This window comes from Peromyscus leucopus, chromosome 10, assembly GCF_004664715.2.
Source record: "Peromyscus leucopus breed LL Stock chromosome 10, UCI_PerLeu_2.1, whole genome shotgun sequence".
NCBI classification, from domain to species: domain Eukaryota; kingdom Metazoa; phylum Chordata; class Mammalia; order Rodentia; family Cricetidae; genus Peromyscus; species Peromyscus leucopus.
Genome location: NC_051071.1, coordinates 59,024,024 through 59,037,159, shown reverse-complemented (window position 1 = coordinate 59,037,159; position 13,136 = coordinate 59,024,024). Strand labels below are relative to the sequence as shown.

The 13,136-nt window shown below is 41.9% G+C and overlaps 1 protein-coding gene across 1 annotated transcript; it reads left to right on the top strand.

Moving 5' to 3' along the window:
• The first annotated feature begins 3,063 nt into the window (after window positions 1-3,063).
• On the top strand, window positions 3,064-12,768 carry Commd8 (COMM domain containing 8). Its single transcript, XM_028861571.2, has 5 exons — window positions 3,064-3,168; window positions 5,935-6,090; window positions 8,880-9,032; window positions 10,677-10,832; window positions 11,901-12,768. Exons 1-5 carry the CDS (start codon window positions 3,103-3,105, stop codon window positions 11,919-11,921), a joined length of 552 nt encoding a protein of 183 aa, XP_028717404.1. The 5' UTR covers window positions 3,064-3,102; the 3' UTR covers window positions 11,922-12,768.
• The last annotated feature ends 368 nt before the right edge of the window (window positions 12,769-13,136 follow it).

The following is a 13,136-nucleotide window of genomic DNA, read 5'->3' as shown; positions in this document are numbered from 1 at the left end:
AAGGTATCATGCTGTTTCTAGGCATGGAGCTCCCTCACAGATCTGAAGTATACTTTTTACTTTCTTTCTCTAGTAGATCACTCTTTCACATTCTGAAGAGATTTGCCAACAGACAGTCTTATCTTAGTTACCTGGTCATAGGCTAGGCACCTCTCCTACTCTTAAATTAGAAGGTTTTCATTTACAGGCATGTTAGAGGACCTCATGCATGGTGGATGGCCCATCAAGAATTGTGGAAGGACAGAAGGAAGGAGGGAAAGGAGGAAAGAAGGAAGGAAGAAAGGAAAGACGGAAGAAAGGAAGAAAGGAAGGAAGGAAGAAGGAAGAAGAAAGGAAGGGAGGAAGGAAGGAAACAACAAAGGAAGGAAGGGTGGGCGGGAGGGAGAGAGGGCCTACCCAAAGTTTTATGCAGGAAACTCTACCCCCAAAATGACAAACAACAAAACAATAAAACAACAACAACAATAACAACAGCAAACAAGGAAAGGAACCCAGGAAAAGGCTCTCGAAAGAGGAAGCTTGCTGTCCAGCTTGCACTCAGTACAGTGAGGGTTCCTTGCGTTCTTTCATATGTCTCCCAGCTGCGAGCCCTCCTCTACATCATCTGTACAACCCTGTAAGGCAGGCTGGAGGAGCCCAGAGGCAGATAGATCCCTATCCCAAGGCAGAGGATCCCAGCACTTGAGCCAACAGCACAGATGACAAGATGACTTCCTGGAAGCTGCTTATCCTTTAGCCATATACAGGCAGGGGAAGAAGGCCGCTTAGAAAGGAACCCTATTCTTTCTATGTGCCAGACTGGGCTTCATTTAAATAAACTCACGCACATGAACTGAAAACAGGCCCTGTAAAGTCTACACTGTCGTTGTCAATAGTGGGAAATGGGGAAGCAGCCACTCCAGAGAGGTAAGCTGGCTTGCCACTGTTATACAGGTTACAATGATTTACAGAGTTGGACTAAAATTTAACTCCAGAGTCCGAATTTTGAGCCCTTCCTGTAAATAAGGTCAGGGAGATAGAGACCAGAATACACCTAGCAGGGATAGAATCAGAGACAGATAATGCTTTAAAATGCTTCAGGAGTTGGTTTGTCTTCAAGACTGATGACCAGAGTTCAGTCCTCAGGGCACTAGAAGAAAGGAATCAACTCCTACAAATTGTCCTCGACTTACACACACACACACACTCACACACACACACACACACACACACACACACACTCACACACACACACACATACACACTCACACACACACACACATACACACACACACTTTAAAAACACTTTTTTAAATAAAAAAGTTGAAAATGAAAAAGATCTGATTCCTTTGATGACATACCTGAGGACAAGCTGTTACTGGCAAAAAGACAACTGTTAAGGGCTCTTTCCTCTCAATTTATGCAATATTTTAAAATCAGTATCTGCCAGAAGTTCAATTTTGTTATAGTCACATTCCAAAGGTCAACTTCTTCATGGTGTTCAGTGTTGCTTGAAGGAGAAGTCTAGATCTGATTTCTGTTACCCTTTATGCTATGATGGATGCGTCATTTTGCCCTATCCACTCACATATTGTTGCATGGCCACAGGGAAGTCATTCACCGGCATGCCTCCCTTTACACAGGTGTGGCACTAACTCTCTACTCAAACTCTGCAACTATTACCTATGTGATTTTGGGCAAGGCATGAATTCCTCCACAAAATCTGAATCCTCACCTTTAATACAGGAAAATTACTGACCACACAAGGCTGCAGTGGAGAATAAGACAAAATAAATCAAGTGTTTGTCATTTACTACATGCTTGACAAACGCTTGTCACACATGTTACACTGTATAAAATTCAGCTTCCATAAGTGCCATTGCCCAGCACCAGATTTATTAACATACTTAAACAGATTTCCAGGCAGCTATTTATCTTAACGATGTCTAGGGACTCCCTGTTCAGATGCTTCAAGACAATTATCTTTTAACTGGAACAATGTGACTTGTAAATATCTCTTTGTATTATAGTAAAACTTGAAAAGTAGCAAGTGTTTTAAATGAGAGATAGCTAAAGCCCCAAGGCCATCCACTCCCAAATGCTGGGCCACAGGCTAAAGAAAGGAATTTGAAGTTGATATTGAAAGTGCTACTGAGTAGTTTTTCTCAGAATCGTTTACAGTTTGGATAGTTCCTTTTTCTTTCAGTGTGCCTCAGCACTTTCCAACACTGTTATGTTAACCTTACAAACCACTACGCAGACCTCCGTTCTGTCCAGTCGTTATGATGCCTCTGCACAACAGGATTCATTCTATCATGGACTTTCTAGCACTAGATTAAAATTACAGCTGAAAGAATTGGGAGAATAACAGAAAGGCTTTATTTCAGACTTAGTCCCGTGCTAAATGCGTGGGTGTAGACACAGATTTTATTTAACATCAAATTGTTTTTGTTACTTAGCTTGGGTAATGGGTTTTTGAGTTGCGTGATAAAATACAGCTGATCCAGATAAATAGGAATTTCAGATAAAAAAAGAAAAGAAACTTTTAGCTTAATCATATGCCATGCCGTATTTTGGACATATTTAAAACGTTATTTGTCCTTCACCTGAATTCTCACATTTAACTATGCTTTGCCTTTTTATGAGCTCCATCTTGGGTCGCGTTTGTTGTTTGCAAATGGGGAATAAACTAACATCTTCGTAGGATAAAGAATCTAACTTTAATTTGCCTTTGAGGTAAAAAATCCTTTGGTAAGACATTGTCAGATCTCTGGGGGAAAGGCCCTGGGCTCACTCAAATACAGGCTGCAGCTACCCTTACTAGATGATTTTCTGCAGCGTGAAGAAAGTTCACGAGATCGGACTCTGAACACAATTGCCACCGAGCTGAGCTCTGTAAATCCTCTTCCAAACAGCAAGTAGACATGTCAGAGACTTTCCCCGCAGCGGGAAAGACTTGCTCTCTCTTGCCTACTGGGGAAAACCGCGGCCGAGACTCTGCGCACGCGCACAAGGACTGGGCGAGCCGGCGCCGGCCCCGCCCTCGGCAAAGTCACGTGGGCGAGTCCTCGCTTAACCTATGGTCCGGGTCTGTCATGTGACCGGGGTCCTTGGTTCTCGGGGATGGAGGCGGAAGAGGGGACGCCGCTGTGGCGGCTGCAGAAGCTGCCTCCGGAGCGGGGCGCCCCGGTGAGGGGTTGCGGGGAGGGCCTGGGGGAGGGCGGGGTCGGGACGTCCAGTCCTGGGCCCCTGGGGACAGAGTGGCGGCCCAGGGACTTTGCGCGCGACCCGGGGGTGCCCCGGGCCTGGGGGTGGGTGGGGTCTCCTTGCATTTAGGAAACAGTGGTGGCGGAGCCCTTGGTCTATTGCATCTGCGAGTAGGTCGTTCAGTCTTTTGAGGTCAGAGCTCCCGCACGTCCCCTGTGAATTTTTTTTGGTGCAGCGGTTGCGGTGAGACCTTGGCGGGCATGTCTCCTGGAGGGCCAACTCCTAACCAGAAAATAACTGGCCACCAACTTCTTTTAGTGTGGCCAAGAGGCCATTGCAGCCGCTTAGAACAGAGTCACGCACAAAACCAGGCTTCTGGGGACCAGGGACGAACAGCCAGGCTTTCCCTGCAGTATACCCTGTGTCCAGGCGCCCGTGAAAGTGTTTGGTGGTGGCGCCCAGTCTTTGCCTGTGCCAAGAGTCTTCTTGATCATGGCCCTCTTTCCCAAACTCTGCTCAGGTTGTAGTGGGGGTAGTGTAGGTGAGGAGGAAAGAAAAATTAACTTCACTCTTTTCATTGTCAAGAAAAATGCATCGTAAACATATTTGATTTTACAAATGAGGACAGTGAAATGTCAGCCTCAGGTTTGAGTCATTTGCTAGAGGTTTCCAGCCACCCAGGGCCAAGATAAAGACCACGCTCTGATGTATGGACCGAGTCCCTGAACTTTCATACCTGCTGTCCTACATTATAGAGATGGCCAAAACTTAACCACTGTAAATGACCGTGACCCCTGCATCTCTGAGTGGAGCCAGCCATCTCCTTCCCCGGCCTTCTACACCTTTTACAGCTGTGGAGAATCCCCTGTTTGGGGCTCAGCTTCTCTTTGCCTGCTTTGGTTCCTCTCTAGTCTGGTTTTGTTTTGGTGGCACCATGGTCATTACCCAGCCACTGGATCTAAAAAAGCATTCTTGGGCTTCCCCCTCCAACCTCCTGTACCTGTTCACCGTCTCTGCCTCTATAGCACCCCCCCATCTCCTCCTTGCACAATATCTTGCAAAGTCTTGGAAAAATAATGTAAACACTGGGATGAAAGTTGAGCACGTGTTGAAGCCTTGGCTCGTTTCTGGTGTATGCAAGGCCCTCCATGATTTGGTCTCTACTCACCTTTTCAAGTCTTGTGACCTTTCACCCCTTCCTACCTCTCAGTACCTGCAGTTTCCAAAACTGTGGTTTAGTTTCAGTCCTGTGTGTGTTCATTGCTTGTGGCTGGGAGTGCCTGCCAGCTGCTCATCTTTTTAACAAAGCCCTTTCCCTGCTAAGAACATCTTTTATATCCACTCTCCCATATCACATCCATTATTCATAGGTGTACTTTTTTTGGTAATAGACGAGCTCCATTATGGTAAAGCATTGTTTACCCACAATTTCCTCTCTTGTAAAATGAGGACAGTCACAACGCTTACCTCACAGAGTTGGAGGGAGTGTCGGAATAGTGCTTGGTGCCTAGGTAGGGCTTCACTGAAAGGTGTTTTTTTTTTGTTGTTGTTGTTGTATTTCCATTCTATATAATAAATGCAATGAACATAGTTAGGGATAAACAAAAGGCAGCATTTTATTTTTTTTTTCAGTTTTGAGTTCTTGGTGTTATTTTATCATAGGACAGTATGGGAGAAGATGTAATACGTGTGAAAACTTGGGGATGAATTGGGTATTTGTGCCACATAAACATACTGTCTTACTGCGTTAGCCAGTGTGTGGAGGTGAGTCAGAAGTTACTCTCCAGTGTGGTTGGTGTTAGTAGGGGAGAGTTACTGTTTACCGTGTTGTGGATTAAGATCTGAGAGAATCAGAGTTAAGTCAGAGACTTGAATTGTGGAAGCCGTGATAACGGCATTAACAACAATAGCAAGGCAGACTCCTGGTCTTCAGATGTTCTGTGCCTGCCTAGCATGGTTGAGTTTCATATATGTAGTTCTTACGACATCGAGTGGACAAATGACATTTCCCTCTTTCACTTGAACTGCAGAAGATTTAAATAAGACTAGGAGTTAATGGAACTGGGAGGCATACTAACCAGCTCTGTCTCAATCATGTTTTGGTAAGTTGACATGATTTCTGCTGCTGGTGGTGTAGAGTGAAGGGGATGAAGAGGAGGAACGGGTGGTCAGGGCTTTCTCAGAGCATCACAGAGTGAGTAGGGATGTGAGTGGAGGCAAAGCAAAGTCAAGTTAGTAGAGCTCCGGTGGGAGACTTTGATGTGACAGTCATACTTGGTTTGGTCATTGGTCTAGAAATGATGTCCTAGGACCCTGAAGCAGAACTTCTAAACGTACTATTTTCTATTCAGGAATTTTGAAAAAAAAAAAAAAACCCACAGTGTATCTTTAATATTATTTTAGTTTCTAAAGGTAAGCATCATAATGGAAAGTCTGAGATTTAGCTTGGTAGGCTGAGGCAGGAGGATTGCCATAAGTTTGAGACCAGCCTGCACTACAGAAATGAGACCTTGTCTCAAACAACAACAACAAAACCAAAACCCAGACAATAAGCAGAAACAAACAAAAAAAATCCCTCAAACAAACAACAAACAAAACAAGAAAAGTGAAAAAAAAAAGCCCAACAATAAATCTTAAAAATAGTTACCTTTCTGTCTCGGCTGGTGTGCCAACCTTTGTGTTCTGCAAGGAAGCAAAATCTGTCTTGTCATTTACTTTAAAGTACTTTTATTTCCCTTTCCTCCCTAGCTGCTTCACAAAATAATTGACGGCATGTGTGGCCGAGCCTATCCTGCCCACCAGGATTATCACAGTGTTTGGGATTCAACCGAATGGAAGCATGTTCTGGAAGATGTTACCGTGTTTTTCAAAGCTGTCGTGGGCAAAAACTTCTCAGATGAAGAGGTAACTTCCCTCCTGATCTCTTTCCCTGATAATAAGTGTGGCCCAGAGTTTCTGAAGACGCTTTTGGGGAGGGTTCAACACAGGTCTTCAGTACTGAGTACATGATACAACAACTGAAACATCCAGTTAGGAGGGAGTGGAAGTCCGGATTGAATTTTCGGGGCCTTTGTAGTTTTTAGTTGTTTTTTTCTCCCACTGTAACACGTTTGAAGTGTACAGAAGAAGGCAGGGTGCTAAAGACCAGCCTGCCTGTTCTGGTTGCCGGGATTACACAGTTTAACATTGGACCTCATGGGGTGTGGCTTTTACACCTTGGTCAAGAATTATTTGCACATATTTATACGAGTTGTTTACTTGAACAAATGGAGTTCTATGTGTTTGTCTGTTGATTTGGATGATCATCTGGATCTGCATTTCTTTGACTCTATTCATCTAATTCGTTACATCCCTCGACTTTTCACTCTCCTAGTGGGGCTTTTGGTGCACAGTATTTCTGAAGTTAATGAAGTCCAGTTTCCCAGTATTTTCTTTCGATGCTGAGTGTTATCAATGTTGTATTTAAGAAATATGAAGGTATCTTGGGTTTTCTTGATTGTTTTAGCTCCCATTATCTTCTCTCAGATGTTTTGAATTAATGTTTTTGTGGGGGTCAGGGGCTGTCTCAGTTTCTTCTGCACAGTGTCCCATTGACTCAGTGCCATCTATTGGAATGACTGTCCTTGCCTCACCAGGCTGCTGTGCAGCCTTGGTAATAAATCAGGTGGTGGTGTGTGGGGTCTGTCTCTGGACTGTATTGAATTCCATTAGTCTCTGTGGCAGAGTTTCTACACTGCTTTAATTACCACAGCATTAAAGACACGCTACATTAAATCTTGATATCAGCTGATAGAAGACCTTCAGCATCATGTTTTTTTCAAGGTTGCTTTGGCTCTCCTTGCTTCTCTCTGTTTTTGTGTACACTTTAGAATCAGCTTGCCAGCTGTAAAAACCAGTTTGGGTTTTAGTGTGGATTGCATTGAATCTCTAGATTATTTGGGGGAGAATTGGCAGCAATATTTAGCTTCCTAGCCTGTGACCATAGGCTAGGGCTCTTGATTTGGATTGGCTTCCCTTCCCTTTCTCTTTACTGTTTTATAATTTTTTTAAATTTTATTTTATTTTATTTGGTTTTTTGAGACAGGGTTTCTTTGTGTAGCTTTGCGCCTTTCCTGGAACTCGCTTTGTAGACCAGGCTGGCCTCAAACTCACAGAGATCCGCTTTGGCTCTGCCTCCCGAGTGCTGGGATTAAAGGCGTGTGCCACCACCGCCCGGCATCACTGTTTTATAATTTTTAAAATAGAAGTCTTACAAGCATTTGGTTAGATTTCTGAAAGATGCTGCTTTTAGTACTCTTTTATTCTTTAGTTGTTTATTATTAGGATGTAGAAACTGTTGGACTTTTATATTCTTCCCTATGTCTGATACTTTTCTTAGTTTATTTAGTGTGTATACAATATGTGTGTATTATGTATATATATATATATTTTTTAAAACAAAAAATAAGGGAGAAAATTACTATCTTACCTCTTTAGTTGTCAGCAGCATATATATCTGATGTTATAGGTATCAGTTGGTAGATTAAAGAAGATCCTTTCCAACTTTGCTGACTTTGTTTTTTATTTACCAATGGCTATTACATTTTATCAGCTTTTAAAAAATATTTCCCTTATTTTGTTAATGCATTGATTATTTTTGTATGTTAAAATAAGCTTGCATTGCTGTGATAAATCCAGTTTGGTCATGAAGTATTACTGTTTTTCATGTGTGCATTTTTTGGATGACCCAGTGTTTTGCCTGGTTTTTAGGTCTCTATTTGAGTGACACAGGCCTGTGAATTCTTTCCTATGATACCCTTGTCAAGGTCTCAGGTTTTATTCTGTTTGTGGAGTGACTCTGAAAAGGTTTTTGTTTTTCTCTCTCTTCCTGTCCTTTGGAAGGGTTTATGCACCATTGATTTTCTTTGTTTAATGGTATTGAGCTACTTAATTTTTAAAATGGGAAAAAATTTATCTCATTAGCCTTTATTTAATTGCACAGTTGTCAGTAATACAGACTGTTAATTCAGTCTTTTAATGGCTCATTGTGTGGTTTACTATATACGTTTGAAACTGCTGTGTGTTTTGAAGTTTTGGGGTGTGGTTTGTATACATCATTTCATTGGATTAAGTGGCAGTTAATATTTTTATGTTTTGAAACGTCACTGATGCTTCCTGTTAGTTTCTTTCAGTAATTGTGTTTAGATCTCTGAATATGTGCTTACCCATTTCTCTCTTTAGAACTGTAGGGTTTTACTGGGTGAGTTCAAGGCCAGCCAGGTCTACAGAACGAAGTTCCAGGACAGTCACGGCTACACAGAGAAACACTGTCTTGAAAAACAATAATAAACAAAAAAACAAAACAGAACTGTAGAATTTTGCTTTGTTGTATATTTTGAAGCTGTGCAGTTAGGCACACACAGACTTAGGACTTGGAGCTTTCTCTTGAGTGTGTCCACCTATTTCTTATAAAACTCCTTGCTTTCAGGGCTGCGTTGTGTTCAGTTAGTCCCTTTCTTTACCTTCTGGCTTGCAGGAACTTGTTAAGACCTGTCTGGCTTACTCATTTTCACCTTGTACTTTTTGTAGTTAGTGAATATTTCTTTCTCATTGTACTGTTATTTTAAGAAGTGTGTGGGAAGAAGATGGGCATGTTTTTACATTGGAAGCAGGAGGTCCCTCTCACTGCCTTGACCGTCTGTGTGTGTTTTCAGACACTCCAGCAATTGAACCAACTGAATTCATGTCATCAAGAAGCTGTTATGAAATGCTTGAAGAGTAGGAAAAATGAGATCAAACAAACCCTGTTAGGAGAAATCGTTGATATTTCTTGTGCGCAGCTACAGGATTTTGATTGGCAGTTAAAGGTAAGAATCCAGTTATTTATATGTTTTTGTGTGTAATATTTAAATATTAAAATAAAAATATCTAAAATTTGTTATTTCAAGACTACATTGTTCTAAGGTAAAAGCAAAGCTCATTTAAGTTACTGCTTTGCATTAGCTTGGACATAAAGAACATTCTAAGCAACTAGACCATGTGTGGTGCCATCAGACTGATAATGAATTTTCCTAGACCTATTAATCAGACATGGAGAAGTGTGTATTTGGCATATAACCTTGGTAAGAGTCTTCTAGATGCTGTGGCGGTTTCAGAATTGATACTTATCCTACCTCTAGGAGGAAAGGGTAAGTCAGAAAGCAACAGTTTTGGAAACGTTGTGGAAGAGGGTGAGAGGGTCGTCCTGAGTAGAGAGAGAACAACTTCAGAGCAGCTTTCTGTTCTTTTCAGGTACCAGACTAGTAGACAGAAAACAGATGCATCCTGTTGGAGTTTAGCATGTCCTTAGATCCAGAAAGTGCTTCCTGTAGTTTTGCTGGACTAAGAGGACAGAAGTGTGGAATGTGGGACCGGTAGATAGGCTCATAACTGTGTAAATAACACTCATAGACAGAGTTGTCTTAGCTGAGGAAATGGACTTTGTCGTTCTCTTTGTGGCTCAGCCTTTTTAAAATTTTTCTATTAACATGCTTATTTTATTGACACAAAATTCCAAGTGTGGTAAGTATGTGATACAACCAAAATTTGAAATGATTTTATACCTGCTACATTGATGAGTCAATTGATGAAAAGCAAATGAATCACTGATAACCTAAAGAAAAGGTTTTCATTGAAATAGACATTTAACATTTAAATAAGTGTGGATGATAGGGAGAGGTGCTAGTATAGGATTCATGAAGGATATTTAGTTGATTTTGTTTATCAAATTGTGGCTTAACTGATAAGGTTTCATTGCAGTTTGTTGGGAGACGTGCCGTGCTTTATGGCGGGGGAAGGTTCCACAACTATGCAATCTTTTGTGTTAATTTCATAATCCCTTTAGTTTTGGTTGCCAGTCTTAAATATTTAAACAAATAGGACCCCTGCCAGAAAAGAATGACCAGGAATTTAAAATCATGTTTTGTGAAGTTTCTTTGAGACACTGGAAACCATGTACCTAGAAAAGATAAGGCCAATTGCAGACCGTAGTTATGTTCAGAAGACTAGTCATCCTTTGGGTAGTATCTTGATAGTATGTATGTTCATCAACAGTTTGATAGCCAATCATGAATTAAGTTGCTTAATTTCTAAGAGTTTCTTCTGAATATTTTTAATCTTTTATACGTGAAATGTCATGTTGGCATCTTTATCAGTTCTGGTTCTTGCTGTACTGGACACGTTGAGCACTTCTGAGTTTCTATAATTTAACACGTTTTTGAACCTGAAGGAAGTGTTTTGTTTAGCCAGACTCTGATACTGGCTTTTGGACAAAGTGCTGGCTCCTTTCTTCCTGCCCACTTCCTGTGTTTGTTCTGTCTCCTCCTCCTCCCGGTCTTTGAATGTGTGTTTAATTTATCACTCCTGCTTCCCAGAATTTACCAGCAGACAGGCCATGTGCTCTTACCAAACTCCGATGCTTGCTGGGCGTAGTCCAACTTACTGTTTATCGTCGTCTTTCTCACCTTCAACAGCTCGCGCTTTCGAGTGACAAGATCGCCACTTTACAGATGCCGCTTTTAAACCTTCATCTGGATGTGAAGGAAAACAGTGAAGTGAAACCACACTCCATTGAAATGAGTAAAGAGGAGCTACAGAATCTAATCACTTCCTTGGAGGCAGCTAATAAGGTGTGTACTTGAATTGGATTGTATAGTTTACCTCCTTAAGCCTCAGTGGACCCTTGGGTAGGAAAAGTAGAATTCCTGGGGGGGGGGAGGTTAATGTATCTCGTTTTACTGATACTTTATATCAAGCGCAGAAAATACTTTGTTGGAATGTTCTGATCTCTACCTTAAATGTCGTATTAATTATAACTTACAATGTTCAGTGACCAAGTTCTGAATTAATTATCTGTAACTCCTGAAACAAAAGCAGTAATGTTACAACTATAGTTTTTGTTTTCCTTCAGTGTTCACTAAGCTTAAAAATGAAATTTTTACCTTGAAACCATGACTGAACATTAGTTGATTCTCAAGTTTCTATAATTAAACAAAACAAAACAAAAAAACTTTTATGATTCTAAAAAGGAAACGTCTTATTTGGACTGGCAGATGTTAGTTGCTTTTGTAACATCCCGAGTATGGGAGCTGAAATATAACTGTCGTTATGACAAGATCAAGTTGAGACGCGATAGAACTAACTCACGCTCCGAATCCTCACCTTTGCAGAGTTGTGTCTGAACACCAGCCACCAGTCCCGGGGGTAGCATGTGAGCAGTCAGTGTTTAACAGCGGGAACTGGCTGTGAGGAAGACGCCAGCGTGACTTTCGTTGTCAGTGTTGACTTGTTAGGGGGCAGCATTTCTCGAGAGGGCTAGTCCCAGGGCTTGGCTCCCAGGCATTCTTGGCCACCTCCCTGGCCGCTGTCGTCTTCCGGATCCCCCTGTCCTCTTAAGCCCTCAGAAACATCATCTTCTTCCCATTCTCCACAGCTCTCGCATTTTTAATTTTGCCTTCACAATTGATCCTCATATCCAGTAAGGAAGGCTGGTGGATGAAGCTGTCCCTGAGAAGTGGGTGTGGTGGAACCTGGTACAGGTGCTGAGTGACCGTGCACAGGTCTTGGCGGGCGGGAGCCGTAAGCCCCTGCCGTCATTTGCCTGTGGCTCTCCATATCCGTCTTTAGAGTTTATCTAGCAGATAGCGGCTTCGTGCCAGCCTAACCTGATACCGCTTCTCCCTGTTGGTGTTTTTAAGGTGGTCCTGCAGTTAAAGTAACTGGAGATGGTGACTCTCAACACGGCCAGATGTCACTGCTGCACCGTGGCAGAGCCGGTGCTGCGTCCAGAGGGTGGATGCTGCAGCAGGCTGAACCGGAAGCAATGCGGAGATGACAGAGATGAAAATCTGTCAGCAACCCTAAAAGAACAGAAAATTGTATGGCTGATAGGAAATGCATAGAATGAAAGATGAAAAAGCTGAAGTCGCAGTTTGTGTTTTCGCAATGATTGTTTTGTCTCGTTTATTAAGTAGTTGAGAAATCTATAGATAACGCCTTATTGAAAGGTCAAAATAAGTTCTAGAGTAATGTAAACACACAAAGCACAGACATACAGGACTGTTGCTTGAATGCGAGTAGCAAGCCATGTATTATGAGTATATAATTTGTGATATTGGAAAATAATGCTTTAAAGCCTATATAAGCTGCATATGTAACTCCGGAGGTTGCATGTCTTTTCCTGTTGCAAAGAAAAGATTTTAAGTTGTCAAGTCTGTTATCAGACATGAACAAGAAAATATTTAAAATTTGTGTGAATAATTTGAGATTTATGAATTTTATGAACTAAAACATAAACTACAAAAAATGAAAATAACATTATTATTTCTGCATATCCCCACCTCCTCGGGAGACTATGGTCTGAGAAAAAGAGAAAAAGAGAAAGCTGTCATTGATGGCGTGGTGTACATATTATTATTCACATGCAAATTTGTTTTTATACATACTTAATATGGAATTTGAGCTTTTGGATGGTAACAAATTAATTGTAATACAAGCCATTTTTCATCTCAGCCAACTTTACAAATAAGCATTCTGAACAAATAAAAGTGTCTGGTTTTATCTCTGTGTGTTGCTTGGTCTCAGTGACTTCCTGCATGCCTCAGTGGTTGGTATGTCATTAGCTGGCCCCCACAGTTCTGTGGCTTGATCAGGCATCAGCCCGAGCGTCCAGAGCAGTGATGATTACCGATCCCCTCATTCGGCTGCAGGCAGGCTCAGACAAGGCTGTGAACGAGTGCTGCTCTGGGCTGTGGCCGAGCAGTGACTAGAAAAGGAGCTTGGGACTAAACGTTCCTCAGTGGACTACTTTCTCATTAAGAAGTTTAGGGTATGGAAAGTGTATCTAAACGGTGCGCTCCATGTGGGTGTTGATTTCTTCTTTGGCCAGTCCCGAAAGTCAGAATGGAGCACTGATGGCTTGCAAGAGCCATGCA

Bases quoted from the DNA above. Each gene is read 5' to 3' on its own strand.
- Commd8 (XM_028861571.2), top strand. From the start codon at position 3,103: ATGGAGGCGGAAGAGGGGACGCCGCTGTGGCGGCTGCAGAAGCTGCCT. The intron at 3,169-5,934 runs GTGAGGGGTTGC...TTTCCTCCCTAG, and splicing joins CTCCGGAGCGGGGCGCCCCG to CTGCTTCACAAAATAATTGA. The intron at 10,833-11,900 runs GTGTGTACTTGA...GGTGTTTTTAAG, and splicing joins CCTTGGAGGCAGCTAATAAG to GTGGTCCTGCAGTTAAAGTA.